The sequence below is a fragment of the Labrus mixtus genome, chromosome 14, assembly GCF_963584025.1.
Source record: "Labrus mixtus chromosome 14, fLabMix1.1, whole genome shotgun sequence".
In the NCBI taxonomy this organism is placed as follows: Eukaryota; Metazoa; Chordata; class Actinopteri; order Labriformes; family Labridae; genus Labrus; species Labrus mixtus.
This window is the reverse complement of record NC_083625.1, coordinates 10,573,665-10,597,385: the sequence shown is the minus strand read 5'-3', so window position 1 is coordinate 10,597,385 and position 23,721 is coordinate 10,573,665. Positions and strand designations below refer to the sequence as shown.

Below are 23,721 nucleotides of genomic sequence, written 5' to 3'. Positions count from 1 at the left end.
ATTAAGGCGGTTGTTTGTTTGACTGAAGGTTCTGAACATTTCTAAACAGGAAATGTTTGGCTAATATTGATTCGTGACTGTCGGTGTCTCCCTTTGCAATAACTCTGCGCACTAGTGACCGGCAGAATAGTCTTGAAGCATGCTGTCCACCTCTCGGCTTAACAGCACTTAATCTGTCATTAGGGAGTTATTTTGAGACAAGGCTACCAGGGAAGGATACCGGGCTTGCTACTTTAGCAGTCGCCCAAACCTCTCCCTTACCCGGTGTCCTCCTGTCTCTGTGTCTCTTTGTTTTTGTTTACTTACTCGTTAGTGAAAACTTTCCCCCCTCGTGCTCCTGTTTGTTTGCCTCCCCTCTCAGACAGTACGGCCGTACTTGTGAGCCTCGGCAGCGAGATGGAGATGGAGCATTTCGACGACCGGGACAAAGGTCAGAGACACGGCCGGTCCAGTGCGAAGATGAACGGGGTGCCGAGTCCCACGCACAGCGCCCACTGCAGCCTGTATCGGACCCGGACCCTGAAGACTCTGACGGAGGAGAAACGAGCCAAGAAAGTCCGTTTCTACCGCAACGGAGACCGGTACTTCAATGGGATAGTGTACGCCATCTCCTCAGACAGGTTCAGGACCTTTGACGCCCTGCTGGCGGACCTGACCCGCTCCCTGTCCGACAACGTCAACCTGCCCCAGGGCGTCCGGACCATCTACACTCTGGATGGCACGAAGAAGATCATGGCTATAGAACAGCTGGTAGAGGGTGGGTATACAGCATTTCAGCACTCATGCACGTTTTATGTCGTCACAGTGTTTTGCTGGACTGTTCTTCAGCATCTGGACTCCATGGCTTTATTAGACACCATGGTATAGGCAAATCCAAAAACAAGCATGTCACACCTATTTCTGTATGTCCTCTTCATCTCCTAATAAAATTATACAAAGTAAGAAACCTCAACTATGGAAAATATGAAATTAGAAGACAGAAAGAAAACATTTGCATAACAGGCTGGTCTGAAATTGGGTTCAACGAAACATGTTTTTGGCAATCGTCTATGACACTGGCTTAAACATATTCTAAATTATCATTATGAGGATTGTTTCTCTTTATTAGCTCTCTATTGATCTGTTTTAGAAAAGTGACATGTGAAGAGCTATAAGTTGTTGGCTAATGTTGGAATGAAAAATAAATGAACAGCAGAAGGAAAGTGAACAGCAAAATATTCCATATCAGTGTAATTATTTAAATATTTGTTGTAAGGATTATACTGCCTGCTGCTTGAATAGTAGTGGTTGCTTGACTTTGAGTTGTTGCATAAAAAAGTTAACCTATGCAACCATGTTCCTTCCCTTTTTTTTTTTAACATTCCTCACCATTTTTGCTTCCTTTCAATATACATTACATTTATTTGTATTATTTCTGAAGTTCTTGTTTTTTCTTTCGGGGTTTTTTAAAAACTCTTTTTGCTTTACCCAACCAGGTGAGAGCTACGTTTGCAGCTCTGTTGAAGCCTACAAAAAGTTGGATTATGCAAAAAACGTGAACCCAAACTGGTCAGTGAACGTCAAGGCCTCAGCGGCCGCCGCTCGTGGGCCTCCTTCCCTTGGCAGCACCATGGCCGGTGCTCCAGAGAGCCGCGAAATCAAAGACTTCATCCGTCCGAAGCTTGTGACTGTGGTGCGAAGCGGAGTGAAGCCCCGCAAAGCTGTGAGGATCCTGCTGAACAAGAAAACGGCCCATTCCTACGAGCAAGTCCTGACCGACATCACCGACGCCATCAAGCTCGACTCTGGAGTGGTGAAGAAGATCTACACACTGGAGGGCAAATTGGTAAGAAATCTTTGGCTGTAGAAGTTAAGCAGCAGAATTTATTAGCATGCCTCGTGTTCTGGAGGACATAACTAAGCCTTTTTTGGGGGGATCTCAGACACATCTTTGAATTTGGTTTTAGAATGGTTCTCAATGCTGATTGGTAAACTGCTTCCAAAGTAGCAATATTTCTCAAAGCCATTAAAGTTATGTGGACGTTTTGTTGCAAGTATTGCACATGATAAGTGGTTCCATTGGAAAAATAGAATGGATGCTAAGATAAGAGTGTTTCTATTGCTCTTTCATATGTGGTTTAATATGCAACAAGAGGATACAGGCATCCCTTTATTCAGGTAAAGTGGATATATCAACAGGCTGACGGAGGCATCACAATGGCTAAATATTTTATGACCCTACTCTCATTTCTCTTTCATGAGCCTTTTATGAATGAAGTGTCCCCGTTCACAGCCAGAGGTGTAGCGAGAAACAGTGACACACACTAAAAGAGGTCGAGAGAAGGTAAAGATGAAAGGAATCTATGAATGGAGCCCACACTGTGTAGGGACGTGCACCAGAGCTTAGCCTCCCAACACAGAAATGAATCAGAGTTACGGGCCCCCCTGATAGTCCACCCACCCATTCAGCTCCCTCTCTCAGCTTGTGGAGGAAAACGCTAAAAAAAGAGCATGAATAAAAGCAGCACTGTGTACACACACTTGTACTTATGCATACACCTGTGCAGATATTCCCCGCTTCGGCACTTAAACGTTGTGGAAGTGGGAAAGACAGTGGCGAGGCTGCACTGCAGTGAAATTAAGTCGAAAGCACTTTCGCTATTCATGTATCGTTTTTTGTGTGTTGTCAAAGCACATAGGGAAAAATGTCTTTCAACATTTTTGGGTTTAGGGTAATGTATGTGACAAGCTTCAGCTCTCTGGTGTTTTTATGTTTGCCTTCATTTCACCTTTCCATCTCAAACTTGACCCCCTATCATCAGTCTGTCTGTTTGCTCCCCTCTCTCTGCCCTTCTCTAGCTCCAAATGATCGAATGTAGCAACACAAACTACTTCTCCCTTGAATCAAAATTAATCTAATACTTTGAAACAGATTGTGTTTGACGTGAAGGGCGATCTGCCGTTCTGTGTCATACAGCAGTAGTCATCTTCTAAATGGCCAATTTGTGAGTCGCTTTGATGAATCTGCTCTTTGCCCTTTGGGGATTTCATTTTTTAATTGCTTCTTTAGTACTCTTTGTTACCATTTATCCCACTTCCAAAGATTTATCCTCATATGTTTGCACTTCCATGTTGTCCTGACACCTTGCAGTCTATTTAGTGATCCACTGGTAATTTAGTAAGAGGTCTTTCCAGATTTCCTGTCCTAAACTGCTGTTAGATCCCCACGCGGGCCAATCAAATCCCAGGATCAGGTTTTTCCTTGAGAAACCTCCTGGTGAGGATTAAACTCACACTTTTGCACAGTGCCCACTAACTCTCTGGTTACAATCAGTTGCAGTTATCCAGGGGATTACACAACAACTGCTGCTCTCGCCCAGTTCACCCCTTCTGAGATTGGAAATAAGACTAGTGTGGTTATGCTATTTTTAGGCACAGTATTGATTGGGCCTGTAGGCATGGTAACACAGTATCTGCCGGATGGGCTGGGCTTGGCTTGGCTGAGTGCAGAAACTACGCCTTCTTAGTTTTTTTGTTATTATGTGTGCATGTGTGGGTTAATGCATGTGGGAGAGTTTGCGTATGTGCTTTTTCTATTCAGAGGAAAGAAAAAGTGGAGAAAAGGCGATTCAGATTTTAAAGAGTTTTTAAGACTGTATTGGAACTGCATACGTTTGACAATATACATGCGTGTTTAATGTGTGAGCTGGAAATCCTAGCCTAGTTCTGCACAGACACCAAGTCTTTGAAAATAGGACAGAATATCGGGCAGCCCTAGTTTGAGAGCATTGAGAGTTAACTAAATGTGTTGTGGACAGCTTAACAATATGCAAAGAAAATCCCAATAAAATGGGAGGGGAATATTGTCACTTGGCACACACACAAAAAAACTTTCTTCAGTTTACATACTGAAATACATTAAACGCTCTATCGTTCTGTACTAAGTAAATGACATTGTAACAGAGTGATACGAGTTTGTCTAATGATGAATGGCTCACATACACCGGACACATGGGAACTTCCATTGACTGCCCCTCTTTGTAGCCACCCCAGCCTGACATAGCTCTGTTGCTAAAAAGAGAGAATTGCTTACTTCTGTCTACATTACATGCATCAAAAACAACAACAAAAACCCCACCTATTTGCCATTCAAACTAAGAGGAACGAAAACAATAAAAATACAATTGTATGTGGCTGAATAAAAGTAAAGAGTTCCGATGATTAGACTGTACACTGATGACACTTGAATATACATTATTGACTTCAGCTGAGTGTGCTGCAGGATATGGTTACTTTAAGGGTTAAGTCGAGTATGTGTGTGTGTGAGTGTGTACAGGTGCATGCATGTGTAAGTATATGATCTTGTGTGTGGGCTGCTGCCGTAAGCTGAGCCATGTCAGTCATTGAGCCCTCAGCAGAAGTAGGTTTCTGGGCCTTGCTGTCAGTATCTGAGTCCCAACAGAGTGTCAGAGCCTAGAGAGAGAGAGAGAGAGAGAGAGAGAGAGAGAGAGGATCTCTGGCTCTTTGCCTTCATTAACCCCTAAAATGAGGCCATAGACAGTGGGGCAGGAAGTACATCCCAAAAGCCCTATTATTTTTATTTTCCTTACGTAACTACTTTGAATTTATTTCATGCTGTTTTCGATTTAATTTCAGACGTCAAGAGTTCAGTTCTGTAAAAGTTCTGCAGTTGATTTGTTAAAATGAATAATGGATTATGTTTTTGGTATCTGAAGAGTTCAACTGAGAGACCGTCTTCAGCTGAAGTCGACTCTAATGCCTCCTTATTATGCACCCTTGTTTATAAGTATTTGTATGTTTATACATCAAAGTTATTGACCAAGTTCTAAGCTTTCAATGTTGTTGATTTGGATTATTTTGCTTCAGTTTTACCTTGTTTTGAGATTTTACTGTCTGAGACCTGATGAAGGCTTCTCACCATGAGTCTGGTTCAGCTCGAGGTTTCTGTTAAAAGGAAGGGGTTTTCTTTTCACTGTTGCCAGCTGCCTGCTCATTGTTAAATTTACTTCTGGTCTAAATGATAAAAGAATAAACTTAAGCCCTGTACATATGATACGAACAGATACATTTTGCTGTAATATATTAACATTAACATGGATTGATGCGTTGACTTGTGAGTTGGGGATAGATAGGAATCGACATGTGACAGGTCGTGAATACGTCTCTGTTAGCATCTAGTATGTGCCATATATTCTTCCCAGTTAGCCCACTGGGAGCTTACTCTACTGTGATAGCTTTGGGTATCAAATTTCTGATTGTACCACAAGCATCAGTGTCAGAAACTATAAATCAAGTGCCCCAGCCACTGCTATATTGATTCCTTTACTCCCCCCCCCCCCCTCCCCCAGGGCTCACTGTATAGCATCGGTGGTACTTTTAGCTCCATCACCTCTCCCCTGAGGTTACCACAGCCTCATATTTCTTGCCAAGTTCTTCACCTTTGCCAGTTTCTATGATGATTTGATCTAGTTGCCTAGGAACCAACCGGTAGACCTGCTATGATGTCATACAGTAGCTTGGTGAGATGGTGTAGCTGGATTGGTCTGATCAAGAAGATAGATGACCAGTAAGTGGATTAGGACATGGACATGGCTGGCCTATTAATACAACTAATCTCTGTTTACACACACACAAACACACACACACACACACACACACACACACACACACACACACACACACACACACACACAAATACAAGAATGGCAGACCACAGCTGCCAGCTTTGTAAGGCTCACGCATATTTAGGCATGAATAATGACAAACACTTGTTTTAATGGACCCATCTAGATTTCTGCTCGTGCATCACTAGGCATGAACTGCAGGAAATGATCAACTAGTGCATGAAGTGATTCCACTTATTCATGGCTATGGTTGTTTGTATTCTGCCTTTGAGTATCTCATTAATGAGCTCCTTAGTAAAGTATGCATCTCAGTGGGTTTAGTGTCCCACACTGACTGCTGATACTAATACAGTGCTTAAAAAAAACCGTATTGACGCTCAATTCATACAAATGTCCAAACTTTTTCCACCAAATGAATTGGACGTATCTGTGCAGATAGGACGGAAGTGTCAATCAGTCTGCAACTTACCCATTGAAATAACTGAAATTAATTATTATTTCATTATTATTATTAATGTCATGAAAATTTGCCCATTCATGATCCACAAAGATTGAATCCAACTGAATTCTGTTACTTGACATTTATTCACGTACCACCAGCATGTTGACATTTTTGTCTTTGAATGAAATATTGTAACTTTTATAGATGGACTTAAATACTTACATCACCTCAGTAACAGCATTCCCATCAGCCTGTTATTTTTGTGTAGTGTCAAACAGCAAATGTTTGCACACTAACACAGAACCTCAAACCAAGTTTGAATACATTTTACATTATACCAAATATCAGGACAGAATGTAAAAATTCTAATCTTAGCATGTGTGTGGCAGTTAGCTCTTATCACCGCTGTACAAAAGATAGCCTCACAGAGCTGCTAGCAAGCCTGTAGACTTATCTTTGTTGTATTTCTGCATACTTTCTGTGTATGTGTAAGTATGGTAGGTTTTGAGACTCCTTTTCTTGTAAAAATCGCACTACTTTGAAGCTGCTTGTTGCCCCGAGTTACTTGGATTCTGAATTACTGTTTTAAGTACTGCTACTTGATATGATCAGTTCCTGCAGCAACATTCATGTGTCTACAATAGACACATTTATTATGAACAGTTAAAACACTACTTTGGACTGATTTCACACTGATTACATGGCCCAAACAAAGGTTATATGTGAGAGTGACGATGTAACACTTGTTTACTATCTGCAGTGCAGCTCTCACTTCTCTAACTGCGTTGCTGACCTGTTCCTCTCCTTGTCAGCAAAGATGAAGAGCTTTTAAAATCCTTTTATGTTCAATTCTCCTTTCTTTGAAGCCTCCTTCTTCTCTCTGCCTCCCATTCTCTATTCTTTTCATTCTCTCTCCACCCATTGCTGTTTTTACCTCCCTCTCTATCTGCAGTTACATAATCTTTAGTTCTCTTTCAAAACATGGACTTTCTTCACATTGATCGGCCATCAATCCGTCCTCTGAGCTCCTTTGTCTTCCTTTTCTTTCCTGTCTCTTTTCTATCTGTGTCTTGTTGTTGTCAACATGCCATGGTTTTTACGGCTGTTTAGTCCTCGTTTAATTAGCACACACTGCACGCACCCCCAAATCCAGGAGCTGCAACATATGGCATCACTCTCTCTCCTCCGCACTGTCTGTCTCACCTTCTCTCCTCCCTCTCTTTGCCGTACCTCCCACCGTCTTACTTCATTTATTTTTTTGGATTGTCTCACTTTTTTTGTCCCCTCCCTGTCCCCCTTTTCCTTTTGGGCCTGTTTCCAGCTCTGCAGGCAAGAGAGAGAGTGCAGCACCAGCAATGTCACTTATAAATATTGCATATTCTGACAAGCAGGGACAATGTTTTGCTTCCCATGTACTATTTAAGCAGTTTTCTAAACTTTAATGGTTCTTTTTGTTAATGTGTCACTTTTTCTGCATAGGAGGATTGTGGGAAGACAAATCTGTCTGCTACTGTTGATCTGCTGAGTCACAGCTACTCAGCACAGCACTATGTGTGTGTGCATCAAAAGGAGAGAGTGAGTGTGTGTCATGCACCTAGTTTGCAATATATTGGCTTTAATACAGTTTATTTGAAGTTAATGACATGGATGGGATATGGCTTGTGAAGCAATCCTTTGCATATGATTAAACTGGGTGTAAAGGCTATGCTGTTTCAGATTGGTTTTCTTTCCGTTTGTTTGTCTCTGTTGCAGTCAGTTTTTTAGTTTGTGTGTCTTTGTTTTCCCGCAGAGAGTGTTTGTGACAGATTGGAAGGCTATCTGTAGTCAGAGGACTTGCTGCCAAATTAGGATCGATGGCAGACTTTTCCAGCCCTGGCAGAGACTGTTGAGAACCCAGTCACACATCTAGGCTACCTCATCATACACACATAGTCTGAATCATGCACTACCTGACTCACTCACTCTCTAATCCCTCTCTTAACTCTCTTGCAACTTGAAAGAACGTGTCCCAGCTTTAGATGCTTTCAGTTGCTCTAAGATCTGGGCTGATGATGATCTTAGATGTCAAAAGTTTTGTTGAATCAGTACTGAATCACGGGGCCAGATTGTAAACATAAGAGGGAACAATGCTTCTCCAAACCTGTTTCAAAACAGAGTGTTGTACTTCCCTAACCAATTTCCTTCAATGTTGCACTATAAGTGGCTCTTTTAACCCTATGCGTACATGAATGACTGTCAACCTCAAAGATCCTCTGAGTTCATTCTCCATGTTGGCATCTTTTACATGAATTCAAGTGCACTTTTCTGTTTTATTCTAGTTTTTAATGTACAGTAATTGCACACCATGATCAAAACTGTTTTTTTTTAAATTTGCATTTATTGTCTTTACACTGTTTTTGCAGCTGAACTGGGATTTGAGGGGTATTTCCTAACCTACAAGTTCCTTCCTGTCCAAAGTAAAAGATAAAATTCTTGCCATATTTTAGAGCTAATCTTTGTTGTAGTGTTATTAGAGCAGAGACAAGGGAGTATGAAAAAATGGAAGACATTTAATGGCCAATTTGTAAAAAAAGAATTTATACTAAAAACACAATTAACTTATTACCCCCTCCTCCTGCTGTCTCCTTGATAATCTTACACACATCCCATTTTGTCAATGCTCGCCTGTAACCCGTGTACCGACACAATCAAGTCCTTCAGACTCCCACTCATCCTTGAAAATGGATTAAAGCCTGCAGACTAAAAGGAGGAGGCAGATCAATACGGGGGGATGAAGGAGGGATTTGGGTTTAGGGGGGAATCGAATAGAGACAAATCAGTATGAGATTACTTGATAAACCAGATGTGCATGTGACAGGATTGATGAGTTAGAAGTGGCAACCCATAAAAGTCATGAAAGAGGAGATGAGAATGGAGGCAGATGCCATGTTGCTTTAGATTGATGTCTTTTATTCTAGAAACGGCAATGCCAGATTTTTTATTCATTTCATGATTGCAGAAAGTTTGGCTCCCTGTAGACACATGAAAGACAGGAAGAAAGCATTGACATTCTGAGAGAAACATAGTTCCAAAACAAAGTTTGCCATCCCCCTATGGAGAGCAGAAGCTGTTACATAAGTTGTTATGTAACAACGCAGCCATCCAGCAGCCCGGCAGTCTGCTGTGCTGGTTTGAGGTTAAAACCGAACCAGTGCCAACTCAGGCCACTGCACATTTAATTGGCCTCACATCACTGTGGCTGTCTTTTCCTCTGTTTGTTTCCTCATCTCTTCGTTTCCTGACCCTTTCAGTCATCATGGTCCCGTCAGTTTCTCTGATGAAATGGGGCAATGTGCACTCTACTGATTGAGGCAGCGGGAGGTCATGCCGGGTGTGAATTCTCCCCTGTGGGTGCGTGCGGATGTTTTTTTTCCTTCCCCTTAACTCTTTCAGATCGACTTCTGTCTACCTTTCTCTCTCCTCTTGACAGTCTGTGTCGCTCTTTTCCTGTCTTTTCCTGTGCCTCCCTTCAGCCTCAGAGAAGATCATTTGAATACCCCTGGAAAGAAAGGAAGAACATTTTTGCTGTGTCATTCTGGGAGTGAGAATTTGTTTTTTTTCGGCAGATATTTTTATATGCTATACTTTCCTGATAAAGGGTTTGTTTGTGTTTTCAGGGGCTGTGAACCATACAGACCTGTTTGAAAACAACTTAATCAATGCTTTTACCTGTATGTTTACTGCAGTCGAAGGAGAGCAAACAAGCTTCCCCTTAACACAGAATGCCTCATTGTTTGCAACTGTTTCTCAAACTTAGTTTTTAGGATTATGATCCCAACACAAGGCCGGATACAATTCAGAAACTCTAATGCTGCTGCAACACACTGTTGTGTTGATATCCATCTCTGTGAGTCACTTTCTATTTTGTTTGTTTTCCATCTTAAATCCCTTTCACCACAGATGCTCTATATATTTGACACAAATACTTTGCCCTTTCTGTTTCTGTCTGTCTCTGGCTTGTAACAACACACCCATCTGTTCCTCTGTCAGTCCGCCTGTCTTGCAGCATCTTTCCGTCTGTTCATCCTTTCCTCCATCAGTATGTGTCTCCAGTCCTGCAGTGTTCAATGTGTCAGAGCAGCTCCACATGTCCTGCCTGCCAGCTGCAGTCGATTCAGCACCACGGACAGCTCCACCCGGCTAAGCTGCTCTGGCAGAGCGCAGCGACAGCTCAGTCCTCCGAAATGTGCTCTGTCTTTGGGCAGGATAATGTTGACCTCAGTGTGTCCTCAGTGTGACCACTCCGAGTCTATTGTTGCTCACGAGATTAGTGGCTCAGTCCTCAATCTCTTCTTCTTTTTTTTTTTCTTTTCTGTGAACGTCAGTCTTAGTCTCTGAGAAATCCCTCTGTTTCTTATCAGAGCTGCACCAAGGACAAATCCCACAAAAACCTTTTTTCTATTGAAATCCACAGACATTTTTTTTGTGAGTATCAAAACTACGCCTGAAAATGTTTGTTTCATTATATAATAATATTTTACATACATTTTGAATGACTCTATTACTTCTTTACTCAACTTTATTATAAAGCACTTTTATTATGAATATGCTGCCCACACTGGTTCAAGTAGGAACAACAGACGGGAAAGATGAAAAAATATGATAACATTTTGTCAAGACTAAGGAATTAAATGTTTCAATGTCCAAAAAGAAGCACATTTTCACATTTGAGAAGCTTAAACTAGAAAGTATTTTCTTCAATATCAACTAATGGACCTCATCAGTACATACAATAGTTACAGATGTGTTTGATGATCAAATAATCAATCAGTTGTTTCAGCACTGCCTCCTAACTTCACTCTTAATTCTGTATTGCTTATCTTGAGAACACATGCAAGAGAAATTTGCCTCTTGCACATTTCTCTTGCATGTGTTCTCACACGTTTACACTTCAGCTTCCTCTGAGTGGCTGTCAGAAACTCCCTCCAAAAAGCGAGGTGCTGACGGACGAGTGCTCAAGTAGACCTGATATCTGACAGGCAGACAGAAATAGCCCCATCTAAATGAGCAGAGCGAGCCCTGCTGTCATGGATCATTTGTTCCCAGCAGCTTATTCACAGGAGCTGCTGAAGGGAACATCCCAGACTGTTTAAACACAAAAAGCTGACGTTTCACACCACTGCTACATGTGTAGAAGGCATACAATAATAAGTGCATGTCCTCAGAAAAAAAAAACAATCGAGCTTTTGTAAGCACATTTGTTTGTGTGTTCGCATAAAAACAAGATGAGACAGTTTTAAGTTCATCTTTGGAAAGTCCATGCACAGCTGTGGGTCTCTTCCCACACACTTTCCCTTGTGTCCCTGAGAACCCAAACTAAAATTCAGCACAGATGCTCCACAGTCCTCCCTCAAGACTCACACCAAACAGAGACCCATATTTAAAGTATTTTTTACATGTCCTGCTGCTTTTGGCTAACTCAAATAAAACCACATGGGGTTGGAGTCCCAGTGCATTTCACATGTTGATATTTGAGTTCTATTTTCAGATCATTTAGAAGTTATCCCCTCTGGAACTATCTTTATATCTCTCTTTAATTCTGTGTAGCTGAAATCCTGGTGGATATCTGAATACGGGTCCTTTATTTTATCAAATTAGTAGACATCTTGCTTATCTGTCATCCTGCTTTTCTGATGGTACTGCAAATCTTTAAGTAGTTATTAAACAGCGCCCCCGTGTGGTGACAGTGATCATCTCAGTTTGTGACCTACCTTTTAAGTAGTTGTGTGGTGCTAACAATATTACTCACTGCCCAGAATCAAGATCGAAACCAGCTCTTATTGTAATCGATGAAAATTAACAAAAATAGAGAGGATGAACGGCCAAGGAGGAGAGGGAAAGAGGCACTCTTGCAGTATTTTGCTGACTGCACACTAGGTGGCGCTGTTAGAACACAAATTGCTTGACTGAGGAACACTCAGTGAAGTGGAATTTATGTAACACAATTTTAGGTGGAGACATATTTTGTAGATTTATGTAATTCTTGTTTTTTGACCTGTTGTTTATCTAGAAATATTTAAAACATACTCTTTTTTTTCTTTTTCTTTTTCTTTTTAATCCAATATGATAAACCTTCCTCTTATGGTGGACAGTAAAGGAAAAGGACTGCAGATTTTCCAACATGTTACATGTGACACAAAATCCTTAAACCTGTTCATCATTACCTCATTCCTTCAGTCTGGGTTTGTATTGCTACAAACCAAAAATAATGCTTGAATAAAGCAATTACATAAACTTAAAAAAAAACCTTTTTAATGCCAGCTTGTGTTTTAATCGTCGCGACCCAGTCTTATCACCCATGTCCCACTTTAATAAAGATGTGTGAGAGTTGATGGAAGGGATATGAAATTGCCAATTTCCACACTCCTCTGCTCTTTTCTCCTGCGCTTATTTTAGTCCCCCTTCTCCAGCATTGCTTTGTTTGTTTCTTCCTGTCCTTGGTTTTAGCAGCGCTGGATGTTGTGTAACTGCACTGCTCCTCTGTGAGAACTGAGCACCAGAGACATAAAAGCAGCTTGTTTTGTCATCGGGCTCAGAGAAGAGCTCAGAGCAGCAGTCAGGAATAGATCTCCTCCTCCTGTATTGCTCGTTTTCACCCTGTCTGTTTGCTTCCTCACCAAGTCAGGGGGGGTTCATTTCATCTTTGATTGTTGTTTTTTTTCCCGATTACTAAACAGCCCCTCGCCTGCTCTTCATTCATTGTCACTGTGTGTCTCAACATCATCTTTTTTTAACCAGGAGTTTGTTTTTCAGTATTATCCAGGCGTGATGCCACTGTGTTTATGTGCGTGTGAAGGTTCATGTGTGTGTTTTATGTTTGATGACACAGTTCTGTCTGGTATCGTTCCCATAGTAGATAAAATATGAATGATGGAGCTCTCTATCACACTGTGCACATCATGCATTCAGTGGCACGCACCAGCCATGCACAGATGCCTGGAGGGCACAATCACCATGGCAACCATACTTTTTTCACACCCTTCTCAGTATACAGTTTGTTTGTGTCTTGCTCCATATTAGTTTATACTCACTTTGCAGGTGCCCTACATTGAGACTGTCCCTGTTACCGTATTTCTCTTTTGAAAAACACCTTTTTATAATCACTTCTTTGGGTGTATTTTTAAAATGTTCTTCGTAAGCTTTAGCTGTACATTCCTGATGTGCTACAATTGCTATTTAGGGATAAGCTGCAGCCTCCTCTCGGTTGTCTCCAGCAGCAGCAGCAGCAGTTCTTGCCTGGGGATGTGACTGGACTGACTCAGAAATCCAACAAAAATCCTCTCTGACAGGAACAAAGCTTTCAACGGGATGACTGTTTTTTGGCCTTTCCAAAGAGCACAAGCCTAAAAATAATGAAATATATCCTGAAATATAAAAATAGCGAAAAAGATTGCTCAGGGAGACGTTTCTCCTACCGTAGGAGTTATACAGGCAAAGAGATTCATCTATCAGTCCCAACAACTGAAAATGTGCAATCAACAAAGCTAGAAAATTACTGAATGCTTTCATTTACTGTTCTACGATTGGACAAGTGAAAACAACTTGATGATTTAAACATTTTAAAGGGAAAACTGAAAATAGCGTAAGGGATAGGGTCAGAGGACAATGGCTTCCATGTGATTAAGGGTGAATTGTTAGTAGTATTCGAAATGCTTCATAAACTAAAGAATTTTTTTTTTTTTTTCCATTTCAAATCTTTGAAAAGATCCAGTGCCCTAAATCCTCTTTGTGAATGTTTGAAAACCATTTAAATTAAAATATCCCATGATTCTAAATCTAATCATGATCACTGGGATTAACTGTGAGATAGTAACCACAGTTTGGCCGTTCTTTTCTATGGAGGCTTGGATAGATATAGTTTATACATCTTTTATTTAATATAACCCATTGCCTATTCTGTAGATCCCCCAACCTGTTTGGATGCTACAATGTTGTCATTATATGAGTCAAAATCTGTAAATAAGTGCAATTTTTCCATGTACGTTTACACTACACTGTTTTTTTTTTTTTGTGTGGACATTGCATCTGCAGTACAACATTTGTTTAGTTAAACAAATGAAGTACACTTCATTATAAGTCAAGTTTAATTAGTACTTTTATGTAACAGCTAAAGGTTTTCACTGTCCAAGAAAGGCAAACAAGTATTGACTAATTTGATACAAGCAGCAAACAAGCTAGCGAGCATCAATGTCCCCCTGTGGTTTAAACAACAAAAAAATATAGTTTGTTAGCACCAAGCGGCAACCTCTGCTGTTAAAAAAATAAGTCAATTTGGAAGTGAAAAAAATGGATCTTTCTTGAGACTGGTTTAAAAAAAAAAAAAATCCCCATCAGGTCCCATATCAACGATCACATTTTTACAGCAGATATTTAAATGTTTACAGACTAGTATGGTTTTTGGGGGTAGCTTCTTTTATTATTGCTAAAAGTTCTGTGGGGGGTGATATTTTTTGTAACCCATTTACTTTTGTTATTAAAGACTAGTCCCTAAAGTATCAGGTAAAACACATGGTTTATAATCTGTGCTAACAGATTGAACTGTGCGCACAGATTTGTTACCGGGGGAAACAGTTTAGCAAATCTGTGTGCACGGATTATAAAACTCGCACACGGATTTAAAAACAACTTCTGCTTCGTTTCTATCTTAGCCTACAGGGAGTCCGTAGATTATATTAAGACTACATGTTATTTATAATTGAGCATAATAAGTGGGATTCCTGTATGCCAGGAGGCTAGGCTTCACTTAAGCCAAATCCCATTACCAACCTTTATCGGTCGGCTTTGTTCTTGTTGTTTTCATTGATTCAAATACGCTAGCTAGATAACGAACAATATAAGAGATAGTTGGCCCTGGTTCAGGAACCAAGTTTTATTCAGCCCACCTCAGTTCTGTGATTTATTAAATGATAACCCCTCCCTACAGCCCAAGAAGACATTATTGCATCAGTACAAGAAGTACAAGGAGGTGTATCTATGATTATTTGACAGAAGCTAACAGCTCAGCCAAGAAGAGCTCAAGCAATATTAATCACAAGTTTATAGTTATTCAAAACCTTTAAAAAGTTATAGCCCTCAGCAGACACAACAGCTTATGTAAGAATGACACTGCAAGCAATACAAAACTGATATGAAAATAGAACATAATGTGAAAATTCCCCCCCCCCCACACACACACACTACAGCGAGATGTAAAAGTGGCCAAAGCTTCCCATCAGCACAGACACTGGGGAAATGTTAACAACAACCACATCTGTATCACAGCCATCTAGTTACAAAGTCGAGCAGCTCTCCCCTGAAATTATCACCATCACACTATCAAGGGGTATCAGGGAACAAAGCAATATGCACTCTGTTATGAAACCATAATAATATTGCTTCCTCACACACACACACACACACACACACACACACACACTCAGACAATGATCCATGTGTGCAGAGGTGTGTGTTTTCATGTGATGTGTTGCTGAGCAGCGTTCTTAGACACACACTCGCGGACACATTGAGCCTTGATGTGAAAGTTAAATGAAAATGATCGCACAGTCCACAGAGAGTCTGTGTCTTAGATTAAACTTGTTTTTTTCTCTCCCCGTTGGCTCTTTTAGGGTATGCGGGGGGTAAAACAGGATGACTCCCATCCCTACTCACACACAGAGGCTCATACATAGACACACTTAAAGAAGGAATGGCCCCTATGCTGTTTGTAGGTTATCTGTTGATAACGCTGTTACTTTCTTTTGGGGCATGTTTATTGGCTAATAGGAATCTAAATGGTTTCTTGGATGTTAATTGCTATGAAAATGCAATAAGGGGAACTTTGTATTTATGTGTTATCTCCAGGCGGTGCCAGACGTGCATGCTGCCTAAATTTTAATAGCTCCTAATAGGATTTTTGGTAGGAGATTTGTCATAGCAGATGAATGAACTTTTGTCTTCCCCTCAAAAACTCCCTTTGTGACTCTAGCCGTGCCTATCATGAAATATAATTTAGAATATTGATGGCTTGGGATTGAAATGTGATTGTTGGCCTGTGGGGTGTAATTAAAGTTGCCTGAGTAAATCACGCAGAGTTTGGATCAGATATGGAATGAGCTGTCGACTAGATCAAATAGAAAATAATGAACAGCATTTCGCTTTTCTTCGCTTGGTTGTCACAATAAAGCATAAATTCACAGATTGAAAGGAAACAAACAACGTGTCTCGTGCAGACAAAATGAACATGCTGGGACTTCAGTTTCGTGAAGAATGTTTTAATTAGGCTTGCTAATGAAGACAAAAAATAGTTTTGAATCTCTAGAGCCTCATGCCAAAAATGTTAAAACATCTCTCTCTTAATCACCTCGTTGCTCATGAATTCCACCTCCCTCTGTTGTCTTTGTTTCTCACTTTGGTTAGTTACTCATTACCATCCATAAGATGTTAGTTCCCCCCCCCCCCCCCCCCCCCCGACCCCACACACACACATTCTCCTCTTGATGTCCAGTGCATGTGCTGCATAGCATCAGCAAATCTATGAGTCAGCAAGGTCTCATAATAGGTAGTGAAGGACTTATTAAGTGCAGGGAAACAAAGTGCTGAAGCTCAGGGATATGGCAGGCATGCGCACATATTTTCATGGACCCAAATGAGCATGCAAACAAAAAACGAGTACGCACAATCAGACACCCCGAAGGTCTTTTTTCGGTCTCCAGATCCTTCATACGTGTGCCTTTTCACCTTAATCATTTTTAACGGCTACCCCTTTCCTGTGCTTAAGTATCAGAGACCCAGACGCAAGGGAACCAGACGCCTGACTAGAGACTCTTTATTTTAAAATCTGCAAAGCCGTTGGAAAATGTCTGTAGTTACATTTTCCTTATCATAACAAACTGTTGAAGTTCCCTATCAGTTTGAAGCTGTCATTGCTCTTGGAAGCTGCCGTCTGTTAGATTATTTTGCATAGCTGCAAAGGAGGAATTGTTCTCTATTGTCTTTAATCATCTAAGATATAAAAGAAGTAATGATTGAACTCTTCTCTTTGCTTCCAGGTTTCATGTCTGCATGACTTCTTTGGCGATGAGGACATTTTTGTGGCGTGCGGACCAGAGAAATTTCGCTACCAGGATGACTTGATGTTGGATGAAAGTGGTGAGGCCAATATCTCTTTCCCTGACATTTCCTTGCTGGCATTTGGTATTATACTGTTCACTGATCTCTTCTTTAGTTGTTCTTTTCCTTCCCTTTCTTTCATTTCTGGCCCAAGCTATTTTTTTCTGATCATTTGGAAGCTCTTTTCTGTGCGTTCATTTTATTGAGAAATATTTTTTATTAATGCAATGATATGAAATAGGAAGTGTCAGACTTTATTCTGATGTTTCAGTGACTCTGATATTAGGGCCTAATTAAATACTGCTTTTCATTTTGTTGTACTAAGCAAGTACACAAACAGTTCAAGTTTGTCATACCAGTGTGCCAACAGTGATTACTACAGAAAAACTTTCTCAGACATCAGTCTAATCTGTAGAGCTGCCTGTAAGTGACATACATAGAAATGCTCTTGTGATCAGAGACAGATCTGTTGTTAAATCTCTTCTAATGCACTGATTAGAATACCACCTCTCATGTGAAACTCAAAACTTTGATCGTTTAGTAAAGCTCCTTGCTGCTGATGTTATTCTGAACTGTCTTAGATTTTCTAATTCTAATAATAATACTAATGGCAGTAATAATAATAATATTAATAACAATAATGTTAGTAAATATGCTTATATTAAATGCTGATAATAAAAGCAATAATACTTTATAATACTAAATTAAATATAAGTATTATTTGTTATTCTAAGGTATAAATATAGTTTATTTCAGGTCTGTGACAGTTGTGATAATGGAATCGACAGTGAAACTTTATATAATGTGAGTTGTGTTTTTTTGGGCAACTCTACATTAGGAGCTGCTCTTAAAAAAAAAAAAAAAAAAAAAGACAGTGTTCTATTTAACCATATACTCAGGACGGTGCCATTAATTTCCATGAGTGCTACTTGGAGGGATCTAACCAGCCCAGCAGAGCTCTCTCTCTCTCTCCACTTCAGTTCAGACAGGTGCAAGTTAGTTACCATGGCTACAGGACCCCTCTGTTTCGGACATTAAAATGTAATCTCGACCCTTTTTATTAAATAAAATAAAGATTCCAGTTGAATAAAAACAAGGTTAAATCTCTAAATTAAATTGACATAAAATTGCTCATATTCAGGATTTTGCTTAAATTTGCGTCTTTTCAAAACTAAAGTAAATCCACTAATGTCATACAAAACTACATATGCTACGTCTGCAGGACTAAAATAGTGCAGAAAGATAGGAACTATGAAAGCCCACTTATTTGTTTATGTATTTAGATACATGCATTGACCATTGTGTGACAATGTGACCGATTTTAATAAAAGACACAAAAGAGGACTCAAGACTAGATCATGATGATAAAATGCTGCAGACGAGGCAAAACAAAGCGCATAAAAATGGATCAAAATGCAAGAAAAAAAATGCTTGGTACTAAACATTTCCTGGAGGATGTCCATCAACCCCCCCTTACCTGATGGGTCAAACCATTACAGTACATGGAAAATGTAACCTTTCATGGACAAAGCAGTTAAAAAAATAAAAAAATAAACAGTACTTGTAGGCACAGTATGCAATTTAAACATACATTGTATTACCCTTTTGTGTGTGTGTGTGTGTGTGTGTGTGTGTGTGTGTGTGTGATTGGGTTATTTCCTGCTTTTAGTCCTTTGCCAATCCCATCCCTGTTCTAACTCTGGCACATATTGTTGTTTTTTGACAGTGAATGCATACATAAAAATGTTTAGAATAAAATGTATTGTCTTCCATTCTCTCTGAGTTGATTTGTCAAAAATCAATCATTTTTCTTTGCTGTGTTCTGTCTTCCTCTACAGTCTACAGTATGCTTCTCCCTGATTACATCATGCCTTTTCACTTTCACAGTACCCCTTGTCTTCTGCCTGTATGACACATCTCTCCAGTTCAGGTGGCAGAGGACTGTGTGGGCTGTTCAGTTCATTACGCTGCATTGTCTCCTGCCACTCCTCTTCTCCTCTTGGAATAAAAAAACGTCTGCTGCATTTAAGCCATCGTCTAACCCATTGTACGATTGTCCCATCTCCCTTTTCTCAGCCTGTCTCTCCACTGTGGGGCTGCTGAGGATACATCATGTCCTCACTTCACCCGTCTGGCTTCTCTGTCTGAAACGCTTCTGCCGTTTTTTGCTCATTTGCATTCTCATGCTCTCATCTCCCTTCCTGCCTCCTACATGAATGAGTGTGCACTGGCTTTTGTTCAGGGGTTTATTCAATTTATTTGTCCCCCCCCCCCCATTTCCCCCCCCCATTAAATAATATCTATCTCACCTGGGTTTCTAAACCCCCTTCACTTCTTTTGTCTCCTCTACTCTTCTGTCACACTCTCCTTTCATATGCATAAGATAATGTCTAGCTGCTCTCATTAGCCATTTTCTGACTAGTAACCTAAAGACCCCAAAACAACCTCACACATCAAGTCCCCCACAAGGCGTGTAAAGACCACGTTTCCAAGGTGTCTGCATTTTCATTCCTTACTGATGATTGTCTCCGTCAGAAGTTTTTCATGATCCTAATTTAATTTAACTGCATGTAGTTTGGGTGGAATAAGCATTTTCAAACGTATACACACACACACACACACACACACACACACACACACACACACACACACACACACACACACACACACACACACATACACACACACACAATTAGTTAGAATTCCATCCAGATAGGCAAGGCAAACTTCATTAATACAGCACATTTCAGCAACAAGGCAATTAAAGTTCTTCGCACAAGACTTCCAAAGCATCATGACAAGTGGAAAAAGAAACTCATTATAAGAGAGAGCTAAAGATAGAAAAAACTAGCTGTTATAAAGCTAAAAGTAAATAAAAAAAAGAAAAAGGCTAAATAGAAGGTTAAACATAATAAAATACTTAGGAAATAGAAAAAGTACAGTGCAGTGTTATATATCACTGAAATAGTTATTAAAATAGGTTAATTTATATAATCTGGTAAAAGGCAGCTGCTAACTGGAAAATTGTCAGCCTTGACTAAAAAGAACAAAGAGTCTCAGAGGACCTTTAATTTCTGTGAGTTTATTCCAGATATATGGAGCACGAAGACAGAACGCTGCCTCTGCACATATGTTAAATGCTACACACATTTTATGCTTCAGTCGTTGAATAAAAATCATCTTTGGCTTGTCTGCACATTTATCTCTCATTGCTTAATCTTTCTTTGTCTACCCCGACCCTTAACACTAACCTTCACTAAATGCTTTGTGTTAGACGCTCAGTATGTAATTTCCGCTGCTTGGGTCTCTCAATCAAAACGATAAGAAAAGACATTGTTTCATCTTGTCCTTCAGTGTAGTGTAGTGTCCCCTTTAACTGCTAATATTGCAAGAGCAAATCCATTTGACATCACAGACAGAAGTAGAACAGTCAATGCAATGCTAAACTTTCATCATTTCACTCAAATGAAATAGCTATAGGAATGGTTTTAGCAAATGTAAACAGTTCACAGCTTCCTTCCTCACTCTCAGAAATATCATTTGATGTTTCCCCAGAAGACAGGCAAACAATTGAAACGTACCATTACCTCAAATGTAGTTAGATATTCCACCAGTTTTGAAATAGTTTAAAATGCAGTAATACTTACAAACTGGTCTAGTTTCTTTTTAAATTGAATGCGTGAATGTTACATATTATACAGTTAATGTTATCCCTAAGTTAAATGCTTAACATTCTATGGACTTGAATTTGCCCAGAAATTAGATCTGAACAGATTTGTGTTCCCACATTAAGTCATGAATACGAACACAAAGACAGAGAGCACAGTTTGACACCTCTTCATGACCCGAGAGACGCTGCAGAAGACAGAGGGCAAAAGGCAGAGACAGACAGACGGGAGAGCAGAGCGACAAACGAAACAGACAGCGTGACAGAAGACAGTCTGAGCTCAAGACAACTTTACCTCCTCCTCTCAGCATCACTATAATTATCGCCTCGCTCTCCCTATGGCAAACTGTCATCATGTTAACACTCCACATTGTACATTAATCATTGGGCCGCAATGTCTGCCACACAAGCAAAGAACACACACATGCCCTCTTTCTCACTCACACACACACACACACACACACACTTGCAGGCAAAAGCACCCACACGTCGAAGACTGGGTATAATTTCCTCTTCCTGCTGGTCTAAAATGGTAATGAGCAATAATGGGGTTGGGCTAATGAACAGGAGAGGAGCGAAGTTTTGGCAACGAAAACAGGGAGTGTTTGTCTTACTGTGTGTGTGTGTGTGCGTGTGCGTGTGCGTGTGCGTGTGTGTGTGTGTGTGTGTGTGTGTGTGTGTGTGTGTGCGTGTGTGTGTCATCACATGGCTCATTTACTAGGACTGCCTGTGTGTGAAATACCAGACCTTTGTGAGTCATAGCTGTCACTCCAGAAACACTTCAATAATTGCATTTGGAAACGCGCCCGGTGAAGGTCAGAACTTATTTTTGCAGGCGACCTGAATGTAAAAAAAACAATTACAGCTGTGTGGAGCATACGTGTTGTGGTTGTTTCCTGCAAGACTTAAGGACAAAATCAATCCAATTATTAAAAGAAAGTTGGTTAGACATGCAATAAACTATAAATATACTTGTTAGTAAATTATGTATTTCAAATGTTTTCCTTTTTAGCATGCGTGTGTTACAAAATACATTGTCATGTCATGGTGTCACATGCACTATTTTGTCCTTCAGTGCATCATTTTGTGTTCCAGCAGATGTCCCTGTTCTTTTATCGATACCAGAATCAGTACTAATACCAGTAACAGCATTGGTACCAGTTTCATTATTGGCACCAGTATCAGTATCAGTATCAGTTCCGTCTTTAACATCAATACCTGTATTGATTTTGATACCAGTTTTAGTATCGAAACCAGTACTGGTATTCCTGCCTTAAATGTTGTATCTGTAAGTGTGCCAGTCAATTGATCTGGTGCCCTGACAAAGAAGCCCCTCGTAAAATATGAACTGGTTCCAGGTAAATTATCGTGTGAGAATAAAAAACAACACCCTGGTTCTAGCAGAGAGTGAGGTGTTGTTTAAGCTAGTTAAGTGTCAGCAATCAGTGTCATTCCACCAGCTGCCTGTATTTTTTTTAACCCTGTTGGTATTAGAGGGGTACTTGATATCACTTTCAAGTTTTGGAGGCTATTTAGTGAATAATTCAATGAATAAAATAAAGAAGCTTTTTGTCCTTCTAAAACTGATGTCTACATTATCTCTGTGCTTGTAGAGTGCCGCGTGGTGAGGTCTGTAAACTACGGGAAGATGTCTGGCTCCCTAACCCGAAGTTCTCCCAGGGCCATTATCCAATCACAACGCAGCAAGTCCCCTGCATCTGGTAAGACATGTGCAATAACTTTTATCTTATTTTACTACCTCAATACAATTGAAGTTGGTAACCTTTCACTTTAAGACATCTGACTCAGAATCATTTCTTCATGAAAACTGTTTCTTAGATGTATAGGAGAAAGTTGGGAAGTTGTTTGCATCTTCATGCGTCCTTGTGTGATTGCTTAGTGCTTTCTAGCTCATTACTTAATCAGTGTCGCAGCAAATGAAAACAGTATGAATACACACTGCATGAAATCAGCGCTCTGCAGAGTGTCTGGCAGTGTTTACTATGTGTGTGTGTGTCTGTGTGTGTGTGTGTATATGTGTGTCTTGCAGCACGCAGAATATGAATTCAAATGAGAATGATTTCATACGGGAGTTGATAAAAAAGGCAAACAGAATGAAGAGGTGAAAAAAATGAAAGAGGGAGTGAAGAGGAGAGGAGAGGAGAGGGGAATAAGAAGACGGTTGGTGACTCAATCCTGCAGCTCCCCACCAGCCGTTCTTCACCTGACATACTAATGAAATGCAATAGAAATGGGGGAGAGCTTGCACTGGTACCTGCTGCATTGTTTGTGTCTGATAATGATGCTTTTCTGACTGAGACAAAACAAAGAAACACTTACTTGGCAACAGAAAAGCAAAACAATGTGATCAAATATAAAAAAGGGTTTAAGTTCTAACAACCAAATACTGCTTCCACTGAAGCCCTGATTGTATGTGTTTATGTGAGTCTGTTTTGGTGTTGCACACCTTCTCAGTCTGGTTCAAAGCTGCTGATGACTCTGTGATTAGTCTGCAGCTTTAACAAATATCAGGTCATTTTTTTTATCTGATTGCACAGCTTGAGCTTAGACTGTGTGCAAAACAAATGTATTTATGCAAATTGTATTCTTACTCTTATAATTTGGGCATTTCAGGGCATACAGATCTGTTTTGTTGGGGAATGCTCTGTTGGATGATGCAACATACAGAAACTCCCCAGGAGATGTTTCACCTGATCTTGAGCAAAAAAACATGCACAGCTACAAATTTGTCCGTTTTTGGATGATATATATATATATATATATATATATATATTTTTTTTTTTTTAGCATGTAACAGTGCAGAGTAAAAAAACAACAACAGATAACATCATGCAGCAGGG

The 23,721-nt window shown here is 40.1% G+C and overlaps 2 protein-coding genes across 3 annotated transcripts in view; one reads left to right on the top strand and one right to left on the bottom strand.

The window, feature by feature from the left end:
* rfc3 (replication factor C (activator 1) 3) overlaps window positions 1–20,557 on the bottom strand; it is a 238,275-nt gene extending 217,718 nt beyond the window's left edge. The window contains exon 1 of the mRNA XM_061055044.1: window positions 20,545–20,557. The gene's annotated coding sequence lies outside the window, so the exon portion shown is untranslated. The remainder of the gene's footprint in view (window positions 1–20,544) is intronic.
* Window positions 1–23,721, top strand: part of LOC132987982 (serine/threonine-protein kinase DCLK1-like) — a 49,109-nt gene that overhangs the window by 457 nt on the left and 24,931 nt on the right. For both annotated transcript variants that reach the window (XM_061055029.1, XM_061055030.1), the window contains exons 2-5: window positions 362–757; window positions 1,476–1,825; window positions 17,133–17,232; window positions 22,474–22,581. In XM_061055029.1, the coding sequence (XP_060911012.1) occupies window positions 397–757; window positions 1,476–1,825; window positions 17,133–17,232; window positions 22,474–22,581 (919 nt within the window). In that variant the 5' untranslated portion in view covers window positions 362–396. The remainder of the gene's footprint in view (window positions 1–361; window positions 758–1,475; window positions 1,826–17,132; window positions 17,233–22,473; window positions 22,582–23,721) is intronic.